The following is an 18,331-nucleotide window of genomic DNA, read 5'->3' on the forward strand; positions in this document are numbered from 1 at the left end:
AAAATAAAAAATTTCTAAAATTTTTATTTTGTGTTCTAAATACTCTACCTTAGTTTTCCCTTTTCCTACCAACATTCTGGCTAGGTCGGCGTGGACTTATCATTTCATCGATGTATAAATTAGACTAATAAAGATTGGAGGGTTTTAATGATTATCAGACAACTAAAGGTAAGTAAAAGTTTATTTTTCGTACGGCTAACATTACAAGATAAATTTGTACTAAAAGACAAGTCAGGTAAAACCTGTAAATCGAGCCATTTCGTCAACTTTATTGCACCTGTAAAAAACAAAGCCTTTATTATAGCCCGCCATTTTCAAACCGCAGTAAATTTTTTACGATAAACCAGGATTAGTGTAGAATTAACTACTGTGAAGTAAAACGGTGCACATTTCAGGCCAGATTGTTTGTGCATGGCTGCTGTACGTAATTCAGACAGAATCCTTTGTTGGCGATATCATTGGGAGCCTCGGTGCTGTCAGTATGAAACCACAGTCTGAAAGGCTTCACTGTACCTGTAATGAACAAATATTTGAATTCTCACTCGAATTACAATCTCTCTAGGCAGTTAACCGTTGAATTATCGCAATTTGTGATTTCATCGCCATACGGGCTTCAAACAGTTTCATAATGAGACGCTTAGTTTAATCCTTTACAAATGATTTCAGCCGGTGAAAATAAGGACGTTATGAGGCCGCTGTCATGAAAGTCGATCCGGCTTTGATGTCGATAACGCGGCAATTAACAACAAACATTTGCGCTCGATCTGGGGCTTTGTTTCGTTGTTGTGGCTATACTGTAATTACTTCATTTTTCGGTTGGTACCACAACTCGTAATTAACTCTATTCAGATATTTATGAACTACGAGCCGAAAAAGTTTCGATTCAATTTGTTCTATTGAACCGGCGCCTCCACCAAAAGTATCAAAGAAATTTTGTTATTTGTTAAATACCGAAAATTTGAATTAGTATACAGTTAACGTCAGCTGCAATTATTTGTACGAAATATTAATTTATCACGTTGTGACGTGAATGCAAATGTAGCATCGGAGTGTTTAAATTCTGATTATTGCCGCAACCGCAGTTTTAAAACGAACTTTAATAAAATGCTATTTAGATTAGTTTCGTTTCGGTGGAGGCCTACAGTTATGTATGTAAATATATTGATGGCAGTCCGTTTGTACTGTAATAGGTTAAAATATAAACAAGTTGTTTGTTTGCGGTCAATGCACAGAAAGCTGAAAACATTTACTTAATTGTACGTGGAAATAAATCAGTGTGGACTTTATATCATTGGAAATGGAAAATTGGCGTTTTATTTGAAAAGTTATTTAACACAGTTATTAAATGGTTTAGAAATAGTAACCTCTTAAAATTTTATTGACATAACTCAAAAGCTAACAAAGATACGAATTTTATTAAAAAAATTGGAAATATTTTGTTCATTTCTAAAGAAAAATTTCTAAAATTTCAGTTTCGTGCTCTAAAATTTTGCACTTTGGAATAAATAATAAACACATTAAAGATAGTTTTCTTCCAAAATTTCATTCTCGTAACTTAAATACTAACAAAGATACGAATTTTAGTAAGAAAAATGGAAATATTTTGTTCATTCCAAAAGAAAATTTTCTAAAATTTTGGTTTTTTGTTCTAAAATTTTGAACTTTGGTACAAATAATAAACACATTAAGGATAGTAATTCCCTTAAAGTTTTATTGTCGTAACTTAAAAACTAACAAAGAAACGAATTTTACTAAAAAAATGAAAATATTTTGTTCATTCCAAAAGAAAATTTTCTAAAATCTTTGTTTCTTGTTTTAAACATTTTTATTTTTGCACGAATAATGAACACACTAAAGATAGTAACCTTCCTATATTTCATTGTTGTAACTTAAAAACTAGCAAAGATACGAATTTTACTAAAAACAATGAAAATATTTTGTTCATTCCAAAAGAAAATTTTCTAAAGTCTTTGTTTCTTGTTCTAAAATTTTGCATTTTAGTACAAATAATAAACACATTATAGATAGTTTTCTTCCAATATTTAATTGTCGTAACTTAAATACTAATAAAGATACGAATTTTAGTAAAAAAAATAGAAATATTTTGTTCATTCCAAAAGAACATTTTCTAAAATCTTTGTTTCTTGTTTTAAACATTTTTATTTTTGCACGAATAATGAACACACTAAAGATAGTAACCTTCCTATATTTCATTGTTGTAACTTAAAAACTAGCAAAGATACGAATTTTACTAAAAACAATAAAAATATTTTGTTCATTCCAAAAGAAAATTTTCTAAAGTCTTTGTTTCTTGTTCTAAAATTTTGCATTTTAGTACAAATAATAAACACATTATAGATAGTTTTCTTCCAATATTTAATTGTCGTAACTTAAATACTAATAAAGATACGAATTTTAGTAAAAAAAATAGAAATATTTTGTTCATTCCAAAAGAACATTTTCTAAAATTTCGGCTTTTTGTTCTAAAATTTTGCAGTTTGGCAAAAATAATAAACACATTAAGAATAGTAATTTTTCTAAAGTTTTATTGTCGTAACTTGAAAACTAACAAAGATACGAATTTTACAAAAAAAAATGAAAATATTTTGTTCATTCCAAAAGAAAATTTTCTAAAATCTTTGTTTCTTGTTCTAAAATTTTGCATTTTAGTACAAATAATAAACACATTATAGATAGTTTTTTTCCAATATTTAATTGTTGTAACTTAAATACTAATAAAGATACGAATTTTAGTAAAAAAAATAAAAATATTTTGTTCATTCCAAAAGAACATTTTCTAAAATTTCGGCTTTTTGTTCTAAAATTTTGCAGTTTGGCAAAAATAATAAACACATTAAGAATAGTAATTTCTCTAAAGTTTTATTGTCGTAACTTAAAAACTAACAAAGATACGAATTTTACTAAAAAAATAGAAATATTTTGTTCATTTCTAAAGAAATTTTTCTAAAATCTTTGTTTCTTGTTTTAAAATTTTGCACTTTGGCACAAATAAAGAATACTTTAAAGATAAAAACTCCTTAAAATTTCGATCTTCTAACTTAAAAACCAATAAAGATGCAAATTTTTCAAAAAAAAATTGAAAATATTTTGTTCATTTTAAAAGATTTTTTTTAATCTCTGTTGTTTGTTCTAACAATTTTGCATTTTAGTATAAATAAAGAACTTTTTGAAAATAGTAACCTCTCTTAATTGCATTGTCGTAAAAACTAACTAAGATACGAATTTTACTACAAAAAATTGGAAATATTTTCATCATTCCAAAAGAAAATTTTCTAAAATCTTTCTTTTTCTATATTTTTACATTTTGGCAGGAATAATAAACACATTAAAACTAGTAACCTTTCAAAATTTGATTGTTATAACTTGAAAACTAACAAAGATACGAATTTTACTAAAAAAATTAGAAATAAATATTTTGTTCATTTCAATTTTTTTTTTTAAATTTCTTCTTGTTAAACTTCTTCTTCTTGTTCTAAAATTTTGCACTTTGGCACAGATAATGAACACTTTAAAAATAGTAACCTTCCAAAATTTCATTGTCATAATGTGCAAACTAACAAAGATACAAATTTTACTAAAAAAATTGGAAATAAATATTTTGTTCATTTCAAATTTTTTTTTTAATTTTTGTTTCTTGTTTTAAAATTTTGCACTTTGGCACAAATAAAGAATACTTTAAAAATAAAAACTTCCCAAAATTTTGATGTCGTAACTTAAAAACCAACAATGATGCAAATTTAAAAAAAAAAAATTGAAAATATTTTGTTTATTTTAAAAGATTTTTTTTTAATCTGTTTGTTCTAGCAATTTTGCATTTTAGTATAAATAATAAACTTTTTGAAAATTGTAACCTCTCATTGCAATTGCATTGTTGTTTCTAAGAAAATTGGAAATAAATATTTTGTTCATTTCAAATTTTTTTTTTTAAATTCTGTTTTTTGTTCTAAAATTTTGCACTTTGGCACAGATAATGAACACTTTAAAAATAGTAACCTTCCAAAATTTCATTGTCATAATGTGCAAACTAACAAAGATACAAATTTTACTGAAATAATTGGAAATATGTTGTTTTTTTTTTTAACAAAATTTCTAAAATCTTGGTTTTTTGTTCTAAAGTTTTTTATTTTGACACAGATAATGAACACATCAAAGGTAGTAACCTCCAAGAATATCGTTGTTATAACTTTAAAACTAATAAATTTACGAATTTTACTAAAAAAAAATTGGAAATATCTTGTTCATTCCAAAAGAAAATTTTCTTAAATTTCTGTTTCTTGTTCTAAAATTCTGCATATAAACCCAGATATTGAATGCTTTAAAAATAATTACCTCCCAAAATTTCATAGTCATAATGTGAAAACTAACAAAGAAACGAATTTTACTAAAAAAAATTGGAAACGTTTTCGATCAATTAAAAAAAAATTCTAAAATTTTTGTTTCATGTTATAAAAATTTGCATTTTGGCATAAATAATACATACATTAAAGATAGTAACCTTCGAAAATTTCATTGTCGTAAGTTGAAAACTAACAAAGATAGAAATTTTATTTAAAATAACTTTTATTTGGAACATAAGATCAGTTTTCAAAAATATCATGAAAATTACTTAGCCTAGGGACAAATTTTATAGATCGTTGGAAAGCTTATTAAATTTCCTTTTTAAGAAAAAAAAGGAAAATAAATTTTTGCACAATAGAACGCAAAAATAGTATATTAAAAAATGTGTTTTATAATGGCCAATTTGTACTACAACTTTATACTATTTTTTCGAATTTGCGCCCTTTTTTTTAATAAAAAATTTAAATTTTCCAATTCTAAGAGTTTTCGTGTTACACGATTGGTAATGGTTTTGTAACCACGACTTGCCATTTGATTTTCAAATTTAATTTAAAATTTGACATTTGTTGAGTTTCACTGTCACTAAATTTTGACATAACGTAACCTAACTTCACAGCCAGTATTCATATCTATTAAATTTAGGTACAATTATTGTTGTTTTATTCACGCAGCAATTTATTAAACACGAATCGTAAAAACCAAATTGATCAAGAACTTGACAGAAAACAGGTGACAGCCAAACTAATTAGTTCTGCCAATTTTAAAAAAACAAAATTTCCTACTTTGAGTTTTTTTATAGATACCGATTTATAGAACGACTCCAAATTGAGTACTTTAATAAACCTATTAAAGCGGCAAATTCGAAAAAATAATTTTTCAAGAAATTTTCTGAACCCGGACCTGATAAAACAAAACCGTACTTCCTTTTTTATTAGTTAATGTTAATAGTACAGGAGGAACCAGAACTTCGCATGAGACTTAATGAAGCCTGTTAAGCTCACAATTAGAATTTACAACTTCTATAGTCATGCTTGAACATTAGCGAAGGTCAGCTCAGATACACGACAAATGTTGGCGCTCATTTCAGCTGAAACTGACCAACATTTAATCAACATTTGTCCCTTTGTCCCTAAATGATACTTGCGATTATTAAATTACTTTCAAGTCTTACTTCTGACTGTCGTGGGCTGCAAAGTGACATCCGCGCTGAGCACTCCTCCACAAATCCTGTCGACGTTAGCAGATGGTCCTGTGATGGGCCTGCCGACATTTGTGGCCATCGGAATAATAATATAATCCGCTTGGCAGAAATTCGAGGATCCCGTGCTGCCCACCATCGCTTGCACGGCGTTATTTGAATTTCCAGAGAGGGTGAACGACTGGCTTCGATTATGAGCTGGAAAAAGTCATCGGTTTCGTTTATCCAGACGTCTAAATTAGCTTTGAAATGGAAGTAGTCCCGGATAAAAAGACGTTCGTTTTGTTATTTTAAAGGAGTTTTCTCGTCGGGCGAAATTTACATATAAATGCGTGTGTAATGTTCCTGTATTTTCAATTTTTCCTCGGGCTTTAGGTGTAGTTCCACAAACTTCGTCGTTAAACAATAACTTCTTGTTTTAAAATTCTGCATTTTGGCAGAGTTATTGAGTGCTTTAGAACTAGTAACTTTCTAAAATTTTATTGACATGACTTGAAAATTAACAAAGATACGAATTTCACTAAAAAAATTAGAAATATTTTATTCATTACAAAAGAAAATTTTCTAAAATCTTTGTTTTTTGTTCTAAAATTTTGCATTTTGGTACAAATAATAAACACACTACAGGTAGTACCCTCTAAAAATTTCAATGTTGTAACTTAAAAACTAACAAAGATACGAATTTTACTAAAAAAATTGGAAATATTTTGTTCATTTCTAAAGAAAAATTTCTAAAATTTCAGTTTCGTGCTCTAAAATTTTGCACTTTGGCACAAATAATAAACACATTAAAGATAGTTTTTTTGTAAGATTTCATTGTCGTAGCTTAAATACTAACAAAGATACGAATTTTAGTAAAAAAAATGGAAATATTTTGTTCATTAAAAAAGAAAATTTTCTAAAATCTTTGTTTCTTGTTCTAAAATTTTGCATTTTAGTACAAATAATAAACACATTAAAGATAGTTTTTTTTCTAAGATTTTATTGTCGTAACTTAAACACTAACAAAGATACGAATTTTAGTAAAAAAAAATGGAAATATTTTGTTCATTCCAAAATAAAATTTTCTAAAATTTTTGTTTCTTGTTCTAAAATTTTGCATTTTAGTACAAATAATAAACACATTAAAGATAGTAACCTCTCAAAATTTCATTGTTGTAACTTAAAAACTAACAAAGATACGAATTTTGCTAAAAAAATCAGAAATATTTTGTTCATTTCTAAAGAAAAATTTCTAAAATTTCAGGTTCGTGCTCTAAAATTTTGCACTTTGGCACAAATAATAAATACATTAAAGATAGTTTTCTTCCAAGATTTCATTGTCGTAACTTAAATACTAACAAAGATACGAATTTTAGTAAGAAAAATGGAAATATTTTGTTCATTCCAAAAGAAAATTTTCTAAAATTTCGGTTTTTTGTTCTTAAATTTTGCACATTGGCACAAATAATGAACACATTACGGATAGTAATTCTTTTAAAGTTTTATTGTCGTAACTTAAGAACTAACAAAGAAATGAATTTTACTAAACAAAATCAAAATATTTTGTTCATTCAAAAAAAAATTTTTCTTAAATTTTTGTTTTTTGTTTAAAACATTTTCGTTTTAGCACAAATAATGAACACACTAAAGATAGTAACCTCCCAAAATTTCATTGTTGTAACTTAAAAACTAACAAAGATACGAATTTTACTAAAAAAATTCGAAATATTTTGTTCATTTTTAAAGAAAAATTTCTAAAATTTTAGTTTCGTGCTCTAAAATTTTGCACTTTAACACAAATAATAATCACATTAAAGATAGTTTTCTTCCAAGATTTCATTGTCGTAACTTATATACTAACAAAGATACGAATTTTAGTAAGAAAAATGGAAATATTTCGTTCATTCCAAAAGAAAATTTTCTAAAATCTTTGTTTCATGTTGTAAAATTTTGCATTTTGGTACAAAAAATAAGCACATTAAAGATAGTAGCTTCCCAAAATTTCATTGTTGTAACTTTAAAACTAACAAAGATACGAATTTTAGTAAAAAAAAATGGAAATATTTTGTTCATTCTAAAAGAAAATTTTCTAAAATTTCAGTTTCGTGTTCTAAAATTTTGCACTTTGGCACAAATAATAAACACATTAAAGATAGTTTTTTTCCAAGATTTCATTGTCGTAACTTATATACTAACAAAGATACGAATTTTAGTAAGAAAAATGGAAATATTTTGTTCATTCCAAAAGAAAAATTTCTAAAATTTTAGTTTCGTGCTCTAAAATTTTGCATTTTAGCACAAATAATAAATACATTAAGGATAGTAATTTCCCTAAAGTTTTATTGTCGTAACTTGAAAACTAACAAAGAAACGAATTTTACTAATATAAATGAAAATATTTTGTTCATTCCAAAAGAAATTTTTCTAAAATCTTTGTTTTTTGATTTAAACATTTTTATTTTAGCACAAATAATAAACACATTAAAGATAATTTCCTTCTAAAATTTCATTGTTGTAACTTAAAAACTAACAAAGATACGAATTTTAATAAAAAAAATTGGAAATATTTTGTTCATTTTTAAAGAAAAATTTCTAAAATTTTAGTTTCGTGCTCTAAAATTTTGCACTTTAACACAAATAATAATCACATTAAAGATAGTTTTCTTCCAAGATTTCATTGTCGTAACTTATATAATAACAAAGATACGAATTTTAGTAAGAAAAATGGAAATATTTTGTTCATTCCAAAAAAAAAAATTTCTAAAATCTTTGTTTCTTGTTGTAAGATTTTGCATTTTGGTACAAATAATAAGCACATTAAAGATAGTAGCTTCCCAAAATTTCATTGTTGTAACTTAAAAACTAACAATGATACGAGTTTTGCTAAAAAAATTGGAAATATCTTGTTCATTTCTAAAGAAAAATTTCTAAAATTTTAGTTTCGTGCTCTAAAATTTTGCACTTTGGCACAAATAATAAACACATTAAAGATAGTTTTTTTCCAAGATTTCATTGTCGTAACTTATATACTAACAAAGATACGAATTTTAGTAAGAAAAATGGAAATATTTCGTTCATTCCAAAAGAAAATTTTCTAAAATCTTTGTTTCATGTTGTAAAATTTTGCATTTTGGTACAAAAAATAAGCACATTAAAGATAGTAGCTTCCCAAAATTTCATTGTTGTAACTTTAAAACTAACAAAGATACGAATTTTAGTAAAAAAAAATGGAAATATTTTGTTCATTCTAAAAGAAAATTTTCTAAAATTTCAGTTTCGTGTTCTAAAATTTTGCACTTTGGCACAAATAATAAACACATTAAAGATAGTTTTTTTCCAAGATTTCATTGTCGTAACTTATATACTAACAAAGATACGAATTTTAGTAAGAAAAATGGAAATATTTTGTTCATTCCAAAAGAAAAATTTCTAAAATTTTAGTTTCGTGCTCTAAAATTTTGCATTTTAGCACAAATAATAAATACATTAAGGATAGTAATTTCCCTAAAGTTTTATTGTCGTAACTTGAAAACTAACAAAGAAACGAATTTTACTAATATAAATGAAAATATTTTGTTCATTCCAAAAGAAATTTTTCTAAAATCTTTGTTTTTTGATTTAAACATTTTTATTTTAGCACAAATAATAAACACATTAAAGATAATTTCCTTCTAAAATTTCATTGTTGTAACTTAAAAACTAACAAAGATACGAATTTTAATAAAAAAAATTGGAAATATTTTGTTCATTTTTAAAGAAAAATTTCTAAAATTTTAGTTTCGTGCTCTAAAATTTTGCACTTTAACACAAATAATAATCACATTAAAGATAGTTTTCTTCCAAGATTTCATTGTCGTAACTTATATAATAACAAAGATACGAATTTTAGTAAGAAAAATGGAAATATTTTGTTCATTCCAAAAAAAAATTTTCTAAAATCTTTGTTTCATGTTGTAAAATTTTGCATTTTGGTACAAATAATAAACATACTAAAGATAGTAACCTCCCAAAATTTTATTGTTGTAACTTTAAAACTAACAAAAATACGAATTTTGGTAAGAAAAATGGAAATATTTTGTTCATTTCAAAAGAAAATTTTCTAAAATTTCGGTCTTTTGTTCTAAAATTTTGCACTTTGGCACGAATAATAAGCACATTAAGGATAATAATTTACTTAAAGTTTTATTGTCGAAACTTGAAAACTAACAAAGAAACGAATTTTACTGAAAAAAAAATGAAAATATTTTGTTCATTTCTTAAGAAAAATTTCTAAAATTTCAGTTTCGTGCTCTAAAATTTTGCACTTTGGCAAAAATAATAAACACATTAAAAATAATTTTCTTCCAAAATTTCATTGTTGTAACTAACAACTAACTAACAAAGTTACGAATTTTAATAAACTGGAAATATTTTGTTCATTCCAAAAGAAAATTTTCTAAAATTATTTTTTGTTGTTCTAAAATGTTGCATTTTGGCATGGAAAACAAACACATTAGAAATAGTAACCTCCAAAAATGTGATTTTCGTAACGTAAAAACTAATAAATATACGAATTTTAATATAAAAAATAAGGTGAAGTTTCCACAAACTTCGTCGCAACAGACAAACACGAACTTTAATTATTACTGCATTTTCTATCGTCTATTTCCCGGGGAATTTTTCCGGATCTCACCTGGATCGTCGCATTGCGTATACTGGATCCCGCAGAAATTCCTCTCGTTCCTTATACATATACTGTAATCCTGATTTGACAACTGCAATCCCGTTGTTGGATCATAATTGAACGATCGCACTTGACCGGCAACCCCTGTAAAGTACTGCAAACAGCCCTCTTCAGCTAAAGGGCAAATTGGTTAGTAATTGTCTGCGGTAAATTCCAACATACCTCGGTACATCGAGCTGCACGGTATTTGTGTAACGCGGATTTTCCAATTTCGGGAGAACATGGGGCCACTGGTTACCACTGAGAGCGTGACGGGGTTGGACGCTCCGGTTCCTGCATCTACGTACACTGGAAGAGAGAAATTATAAGAAGATGGAAAAGAGTGGAGTTGAGTTCAGTACAGTGATTACCAACGTTAGAACCGCAAATTGGTGGGACTGGGTTACCGCCGGAAACTATGAATTGGTCGTTGTTGCAGATGTGGTTGGTGGTTTCGGGGCCCATTAGGGCGAATTGGTCGAAATCTAATCTAGAATAATAATGGTTAAATAAAGATTTAATCTGGAGAAGTCGGCTGAAATGGGCGTAAAATCCGCAAAATTTGTCAAAATCTATCAAATTTGAAACTAAATGACATTTTTTTTTATGTACAACCGTTTTTGAGGAAAATGAAACGTAAAATTTCAAATTTGGGAAGGTTGATATTCTTAATTCATTTATTAACTGTACCAAGTTTTAAAATTCTATTAAAAAATCGAACTTTTGGTTGTGTTAGTGCTACAGCGATGAAATTTGGAGAAGTTGCTATTCTTGACCATTTTTTAACTGTGCTAAATTTCAGAATTTTAGAGCAACAGACTTAGATTTTAAAAATTTTTACTTTTGGGACGAAGCAAACAGTTTCAAAATTGAAAATAAAAATTTGTATCTTTGGTTGTGTTAGTGCTATAGCGATGAAATTTAGGCAGGTTGATGTTCTAAACGAATTTATTAACTGTGTTAAATTTCAAAATTTTAGAGCAATAGATTCAAATTTTGGAAATTTTTACTTTTAGGACGAAGCAAACAGTTTCAGAATTGTAAATAAAAATTTTTATCTTTGGTTGTGTTAGTGCTATAGCAATGAAATTTAGGGAGGTTACTGTTCTAAACTCATTTATTAATTGTGCTAAATTTTAAAATTCTAGAGCAACAGACTCAAATTTTAGAAATTTTTACTTTTAGGACAAAGCAAACAATTTGAAAATTGAAAATAAAAATTTGAATCTTGGGTTGTGTTAGTGCTATAGCGATAAAATTTAGGGAGGTTGCTATTTTTGATTTATTTATTGACTGTGATAAACTTCAAAATTCTAAAGCAACAGACTCAGATTTTAAAAATTTTTACTTTTAGAACGAAGCAAACAGTTTCAAAATTGAAAATAAAAATTTGTATCTTTGGTTGTGTTAGTACTATAGCAATAAAATTTAGGGAGGTTGCTGTTCTAAACAAATTTATTAACTGTGCTAAATTTCAAAATTCTAGAGCAATAGACTCAGAGTTTAAAAATTTTTACTTTTAGGACGAAGCAAACAGTTTCAAAATTAAAAATAAAAATTTGTATCTTTGGTTGTGTTAGTGCTATAGCGATGAAATTTAGGCAGGTTGCTGCTCTAAGCTTATTTATTAACAGTGCTAAATTTCAAAATTTTAGAGCAATACACTCAGATTTTAAAAATTTTTACTTTTAGGACGAAGCAGACAGTTTCAAAATTAAAAATAAAAATTTGTATCTTTGGTTGTGTTAGTGCTAAAGCGATGAAATTTAGGAATGTTGCTGCTCTAAGCTTATTTATTAACAGTGCTGAATTTCAAAATTCTAGAGCAATAGACTCAAATTTTAAAAATTTTTACTTTTAGGACAAAGCACAGTTTCAAAATTAAAAATAAAAATTTGTATCTTTGGTTGTGTTAGTGTTACAGCGATGAAATTTAGGAAGGTTGCTGCTCTAATAATTAACAATGCTAGATTTCAAAATTCTAGAGCAATAGAGTCAGATTTTAAAAATTTTTACTTTTAGGACGAAGCAAACAGTTTCAAAATTAAAAATAAAAATTTGTATCTTTGGTTGTGTTAGTGCAATAGCGATGAAATTTAAGGAGATTGCTGTCCTAAACTCATTTATTGACTGTGCTAAATTTTAAAATTCCAGAACAACAAACTCAAATTTTAGAAATTTTTACTTTTAGGACAAAGCAAACAATTTCAAACTTGAAAATAATTTGTATCTTGGGTTGTGTTAGTGCTATAGCGAAGAAATTTAGGGAGATTGCTGTTCTAAGCTTATTTATTAACCGTGCTAAATTTCAAAATACTAGAGCAATAGACTCAAATTTTAGAAATTTTTACTTTTAGGTCAAAGCAAACAGTTTCAAAATTGAAAATAAAAATTTGTATTTTTGGTTGTGTTAGTGCTATGGCAAAGAAATTTAGGGAGGTTGCTGTTCTAAAGTTATTTATTAACTGTCCTAAATTTTAAAATTCTAGAGCAACAGACTCAAATTTTAGAAATTTTTACTTTTAGGACAAAGCAAACAGTTTCAAAATTGAAAATAAAAATTTGTATCTTTGATTGTGGTAGCGCTACAGCGATGAAATTTGGGAGAATTGCTATTTTTGATTCATTTATTAACTGCGCCAAATTTCAAAATTTTAAAGCAACAGACTCAGATTTTAGAAATTTTTACTTTTAGGACGAACCAAAATGTTTTAAAATTCTATAAAAAAATCGTACTTTGGCTCTCAGGTTAAAAAGTCTTTAGAACACAATTTGCCATTAACTAAATTAAATTTAAAAATTAGAAACGTCAACCACCCATTTAGTTACCACTTTCGCCAACTGTCACATTTAGAACATTTAATTTCAGTTGTCAAAAATGGTGGAGGCGCTGGGATAATAACGTTATTTAACCTTCCCAGCCTCCTTGTATAATAAAAAAAGTCTTATTTTCCGTGATATTGAACAAGTTTGTTTGACATGTTACCTACATTAAACTGACATGTGATATTTTTGTTTCCCTTCGATAACTTGTCTGTTTCTGTTCGGTTATTACAGAGCGATTCTTTTTAATATTAATCAAAGGCGGCTTTGCATTGAGCACGTAGGTCTTAGCACACTCCCACACTGATTGAAGGGTTGACACATGAGCGTAGAATCAAGTGGTGTCAGGGGGCATCATTTTATTATTTGTCTGTCGGAAACAGAAAACAGCGAGCGAGTTTCGTTTGCTTTTGCGTCTTAAATGACAGCAGGCAATGTGAATTAAAGCCACATTTTACACAATGGAAAGGAAGTTTAGTGGCGGAAAGTTGTTGCATGATGCGCCACTGCCCCCAAGGTAGCTGTCATGAATCTGTCATCTGTCAAATGTCAAATTTAATTTTTATTTTTAATTTGACGGAATTGTGGCTATCTGAAGAAGTTTTAGCCGGATTTGCAGGAATGATCTTGTATTGTGGTTCACGACAAACATCTGGATGACTTTAATCCGTGCGAAAAACACAACTTTCTCCAATTCGTCCGGTGTAAGAAACGACACACGTAAAAACGTTTTAATAAAGATGAAATTCGCCTTTAATTTGTCATTATCCCCAAATCCCATCAAAGCAAAACTAAAACGATTCCTCGTTTAAGCCGATGGAATCAATAAACCCTGTTTAAACATCTGTCCATTCCCAACCAACTTTCTCTTTACCCCCTGGGGCATTTGCATCGAATCCCCTCTTTCCTTTTAGCCCATCACATTGACATTTCCGCCTCACCTCACTTCAAAGTTGATCTTTACCAATTACCAGTTTCATTCGCTGCTTTTTACCTGTACTGGCAGACGTCAGGATGCGACTTGACCAGCGTCACCTGGCAAGACCCCGTGCCATCGTACTGGTTCGGGTAGCCCCCTTGGACGAAGTAAGTCCCGTTTTCGCGGATCGTCGCCCCGCAAGTCGCCATAACTGAAATCGAAAGACTATTTTCAGCGGGGGCACCAAATAAACTTGTTTACTCACACATGCAGCAGGTTCCGAAGCCGCCAGCGCAGGGGCCGTTCGGCGTGCCGCCTCTTTGGGAGCATTCGGGGGCGGTCACGCAGGTGCCGTTGTCTCCGGTGGCTCCGATGCAAATTTGGTTGCTGAACTGCACGAATGTGAAGAGGGACAAAACTGGAAATTGGGGAAAATATGAGAGAATTTTAATTAGCTGGTCTCAGGTGAGGGAAAATCAAGCGGAAAAGGGAAAAGACGGTTTAATTCCACGATTATTGTCTTTTTCGTGTGGAAATTGGCAGACTGAATGATTTTTGGAGTGTTTGTTTGCATCGCTGTCGTATTAGAATCATATACCAAAGTAACAAGCTTTAATAAAAAAAATGAAAATTTTCGGTTTTTTTTTTTCAGAATAAAAAATTCCAAAATTTGTTTCTCTTGGGCTATAATATTGAAATTTCGTACAGTCGATCAGCAGGTCTAAATTAGTAATCTCTCGAAATTTTATTGCTGTAGCATTAGAATTACAAAAGTTACAAGCTTTAATAAAAAAATCTGAAAATTTTCGGTTCATCTTCAGAATAAACAATTCTAAAATTTGTCTCTCTTAGGCGATAATTTTGAAATTTAACACAGTTAATAAACAAAATTAAGTTAATAATGTTTTAAAATTTTAATGCAGTAGCATTAGAATTGCTAGAGTTAAAAGCTTTAATATACAAAATAAAAATTTTCGGTTCATTTTCAGATTAAAAAATTCCAAAATTTGTTTCTCTTGGGCTCTAATATGGAAAATTTGTACAGTCAATCAGCAAGTCTTAATTAGTAATCTCTCAAAATTTCATTGCTGTAGCATTAGAATTACTAAAGTTACAAGCTGTAATAAAAAAATCGAAAATTTTCGGTTCATCTTCAGAATAAACAAGCTCGAAATCTACAAAACCATCACTTTTTATGAAGATTCAACAACTGAGTTGCAAGAAAACTGCAGAAATCAGCACAAAATCATCAAAATTCTTAGAGAAATTCGCATATTTCGATGGAAAACGACGATTTCTTGCTGATTTTCGATGTTTTCTGACATGAATTTGCAAAGAAAGGCACGAAATTTACAAAACCATCACTTTTTATTAAGATTCAACAGCTGAATTAAAAAACCAGCAGAAATTTGCAAGAAATCATCAAAATTTTAAGAAAAATCCGCTTATTTTGATGAAAAACGACGATTTCTCGCTGACTTTCGATGTTTCCGAGCTTGAATTTGCAAAGAAAAGCTCGAAATCTAAAAAATCATCACTTTTTATCAAGATTTAACGGCTGAATTGCAATAAAACTGCAGAAATCTGCACGAAATCATCAAAATTCTTAGAGAAATTCGCATATTTCGATAAAAAACGACGATTTCTCGCTGATTGTCGATGTTTTCTGGCTTGAATTTGCAAAGAAAGGCTAGAAATCGACAAAACCATCACTTTTTATCAAAATTCAACAGCTGAATTGCAAGAAAACAGCAGAAATTTGCAAGAAATCATCAAAATTTTAAAATTTTAAAATTTATCTTTTTTAGGCTATAATTTTAAAATTTAACACAGTTAACAAACAAAATTAAGTTAGTAATGTTTCAAAATTTCATCGCAGTAGCATTAGAATTGCTAGAGTTAAAAGCTTTAATATAGAAAATAAAAATTTTCGGTTCATTTTCAGATTAAAAAATTCCAAAATTTGTTTCTCTTGGGCTATAATATTAAAATTTTGTACAGTTAATCAGCAAATTTTAATTAGTAATCTCTCAAAATTTCATTGCTGTAGCATTAGAATTACAAAAAGTTACAAGCTTTAATAAAAAAACTGAAAATTTTCGGTTCATCTTCAGAATAAACAATTTCAAAATTTGTCTCTCGTAGGCTATAATTTTGAAATTTATCACAGTTAATAAACAAAATTAAGTTAGAAATGTTTCAAAATTTCATCGCAGTAGCATTAGAATTGCTAATTCTTTAATTCTTCTTTAATTTAATTCTTTAATTAATAAAATTCCAAAATTTGTTTCTCTTGGGCAATAATATTGAAATTAAAATTAAAATTTAGCACAGTTAATTAGCAAATCCAAATTAATAGTTTCTTAAAATTACATTGCGGTAGCATTAGATTTACTAAAATTACAAGTTTTAATAAAAAAATCTGAAAATTTTTGTTCATCTTTAGAATAAAAAATTACAAAACCTGAATTTCTTGATTTCTTGCTATAATTTTGAAATTTAGCATAGTTCATAAACAAGACTAAGTTAGTAATCTTCTAAAATTTAGCGCAGTAGCATTAGATTAATAGAGTTACAAGCTTTAATATAAACAAAATTAAGCTGTGTAAAACTGTATATAAAAAGTATTTTAAGTAGGCTATCAATTAGCTGTATTTTACTTTGCAAATGTCACTTTGACAATTACAATTTATTTAAAGTTGGAATCTTGATGAATTAATTAGCTTTGGAGATTTTAAGGCAACATTGTCCTCCAGAATTAAACATGACAGTTTGCTGCGCCTCAAAATTACGTAATCAATCAGTGATGAAAACTTGACAAATCTGAAAATTTTGATTTTGAATTTTGACATTCCGCAGAAGTTTAAAAAGTCAGTATTAACTGTAACTCGGTAAGCGGAAAACGAAAAAGACGGTTTAATTCCACGATTATTGTCTTTTCGTGTGGAAATTGGCAGACCTGAATGATTTTTGTAGTGTTTGCTTACATCGCCCTTGCCTGGAGTTGGAGAGAAACGGTTTCACCACGTTGCTCCTCATCACGTCCAACAAATTCCGCTGCTTAATTTTCGGCGAATTTTGCAAAATTTCGCCTCGAGCCACCGCAAACACCACTAGCCAAACAAAAACATTAACCAAATACATATCGCAAAATCAACACGCAAATACAAATTGAAACTCTGCGCTCTTTTAACCGAAATGAACATGTTTAGAAAAGTCCGTCTTTTATAACTTGCTCATTTTCCGGTTGCTTGCTTTAATCGTGTCTCCGAGCAGTGGCGTACATAATTGTGTGTTTACACTAAATGAAAGAAGTAAGTACAGTAAGAAAATTGCACCAACTCGTTTTATGTACAACTCGATGTTTATTTCCCAGTTTCCACACGGCGATTTTCTCCACTCCAAGACTACGAGACTAGTTTTTCAGATTTGTGGAAAAGTGCACCGCCACTGCGCGTTTTCGGCATACATGGCCGCCCAAGAAACGTGTTCTTTGAGAAATATTACTCGGATGAGCGAGCTAAAAGAGCTTTGTTTCGCAGTGAAAGTGAAATGTTTAATTGTAACAATGGGGCGCTCATCACGTAAGAATTGTGATAATATAACAATAATTTGTTCTTTTCTGAGGCGCAGAACAGGGATTTTCCTTTTGTTGTAACTTTGCATGCGTTTATGGTTTCTGGTAAAATTAACGAGGGAATTTTGATGCACCGACCGAAAATCGCGATTAAATGGGTCGCGTACCGTGAAACAATGGACAGTTTGATGGTGGATGAACGTGGCGAATTTGTTGAATTATCAAGTCGGTAAATGACATGCGAGGAAATAAAACGCGGACGCGGTGGGCTGTGAAATTGGGGGGAATGTCTTTGATTAATCGAACAGTTTTGCTAATAAATTGACAATTTCAAAATTTTCTTTCCTAAAGAATTGAAAGTCTGATTCACACCCAAGAATTTTAAAAAATGTGCATAGCAGGCTGACGCTGAGTTTAAAAAAATCCGAAATTATAATAAACAACTGTAAATTAGTAATCTTTCAAAATTTCATCACAGTAGCATTAAAGTTAGTACTAGAATTACTAAAGTTACAAGTTCTAATAAAAACAAAATTGAGCTGTGTAAAACTGGCTTCCAAAGTATTTTCAAAACTTTGCACAGTAGGCTGATGTCAATTAACTTTATTTTACGTTGCAAATGTCCATTTTGACAGTTATTTTTTATTAAAAGTTGGAATCTTGATGAATTAGCTTTGGAGACTTTAAGATGACTAGGTTGGTATTATTGTCCACCAGAATTTGACGCTGCGCCTCAAAATTACGTAATCAACCAGTGATGACAACTTAAAA

The 18,331-nt window shown here is 28.8% G+C and overlaps 1 protein-coding gene across 1 annotated transcript; it reads right to left on the bottom strand.

The window, feature by feature from the left end:
• Nucleotides 1–263: 263 nt before the first annotated feature.
• Nucleotides 264–17,168, bottom strand: LOC148180082 (uncharacterized). The gene is made up of 8 exons (XM_088030429.1): nucleotides 16,971–17,168; nucleotides 14,249–14,401; nucleotides 14,059–14,194; nucleotides 10,604–10,731; nucleotides 10,425–10,550; nucleotides 10,212–10,376; nucleotides 5,531–5,755; nucleotides 264–513 (listed from the first exon to the last, which is right to left on the bottom strand). Exons 1-8 carry the CDS (start codon nucleotides 17,125–17,127, stop codon nucleotides 392–394), a joined length of 1,212 nt encoding a protein of 403 aa, XP_087886555.1. The 5' UTR covers nucleotides 17,128–17,168; the 3' UTR covers nucleotides 264–391.
• Between the last annotated feature and the right edge of the window lie 1,163 nt (nucleotides 17,169–18,331).

Source organism: Gnatocerus cornutus, chromosome 2 (assembly GCF_029298725.1).
Source record: "Gnatocerus cornutus isolate USDA-ARS CGAHR chromosome 2, icGnaCorn1.1, whole genome shotgun sequence".
NCBI lineage: Eukaryota > Metazoa > Arthropoda > Insecta > Coleoptera > Tenebrionidae > Gnatocerus > Gnatocerus cornutus.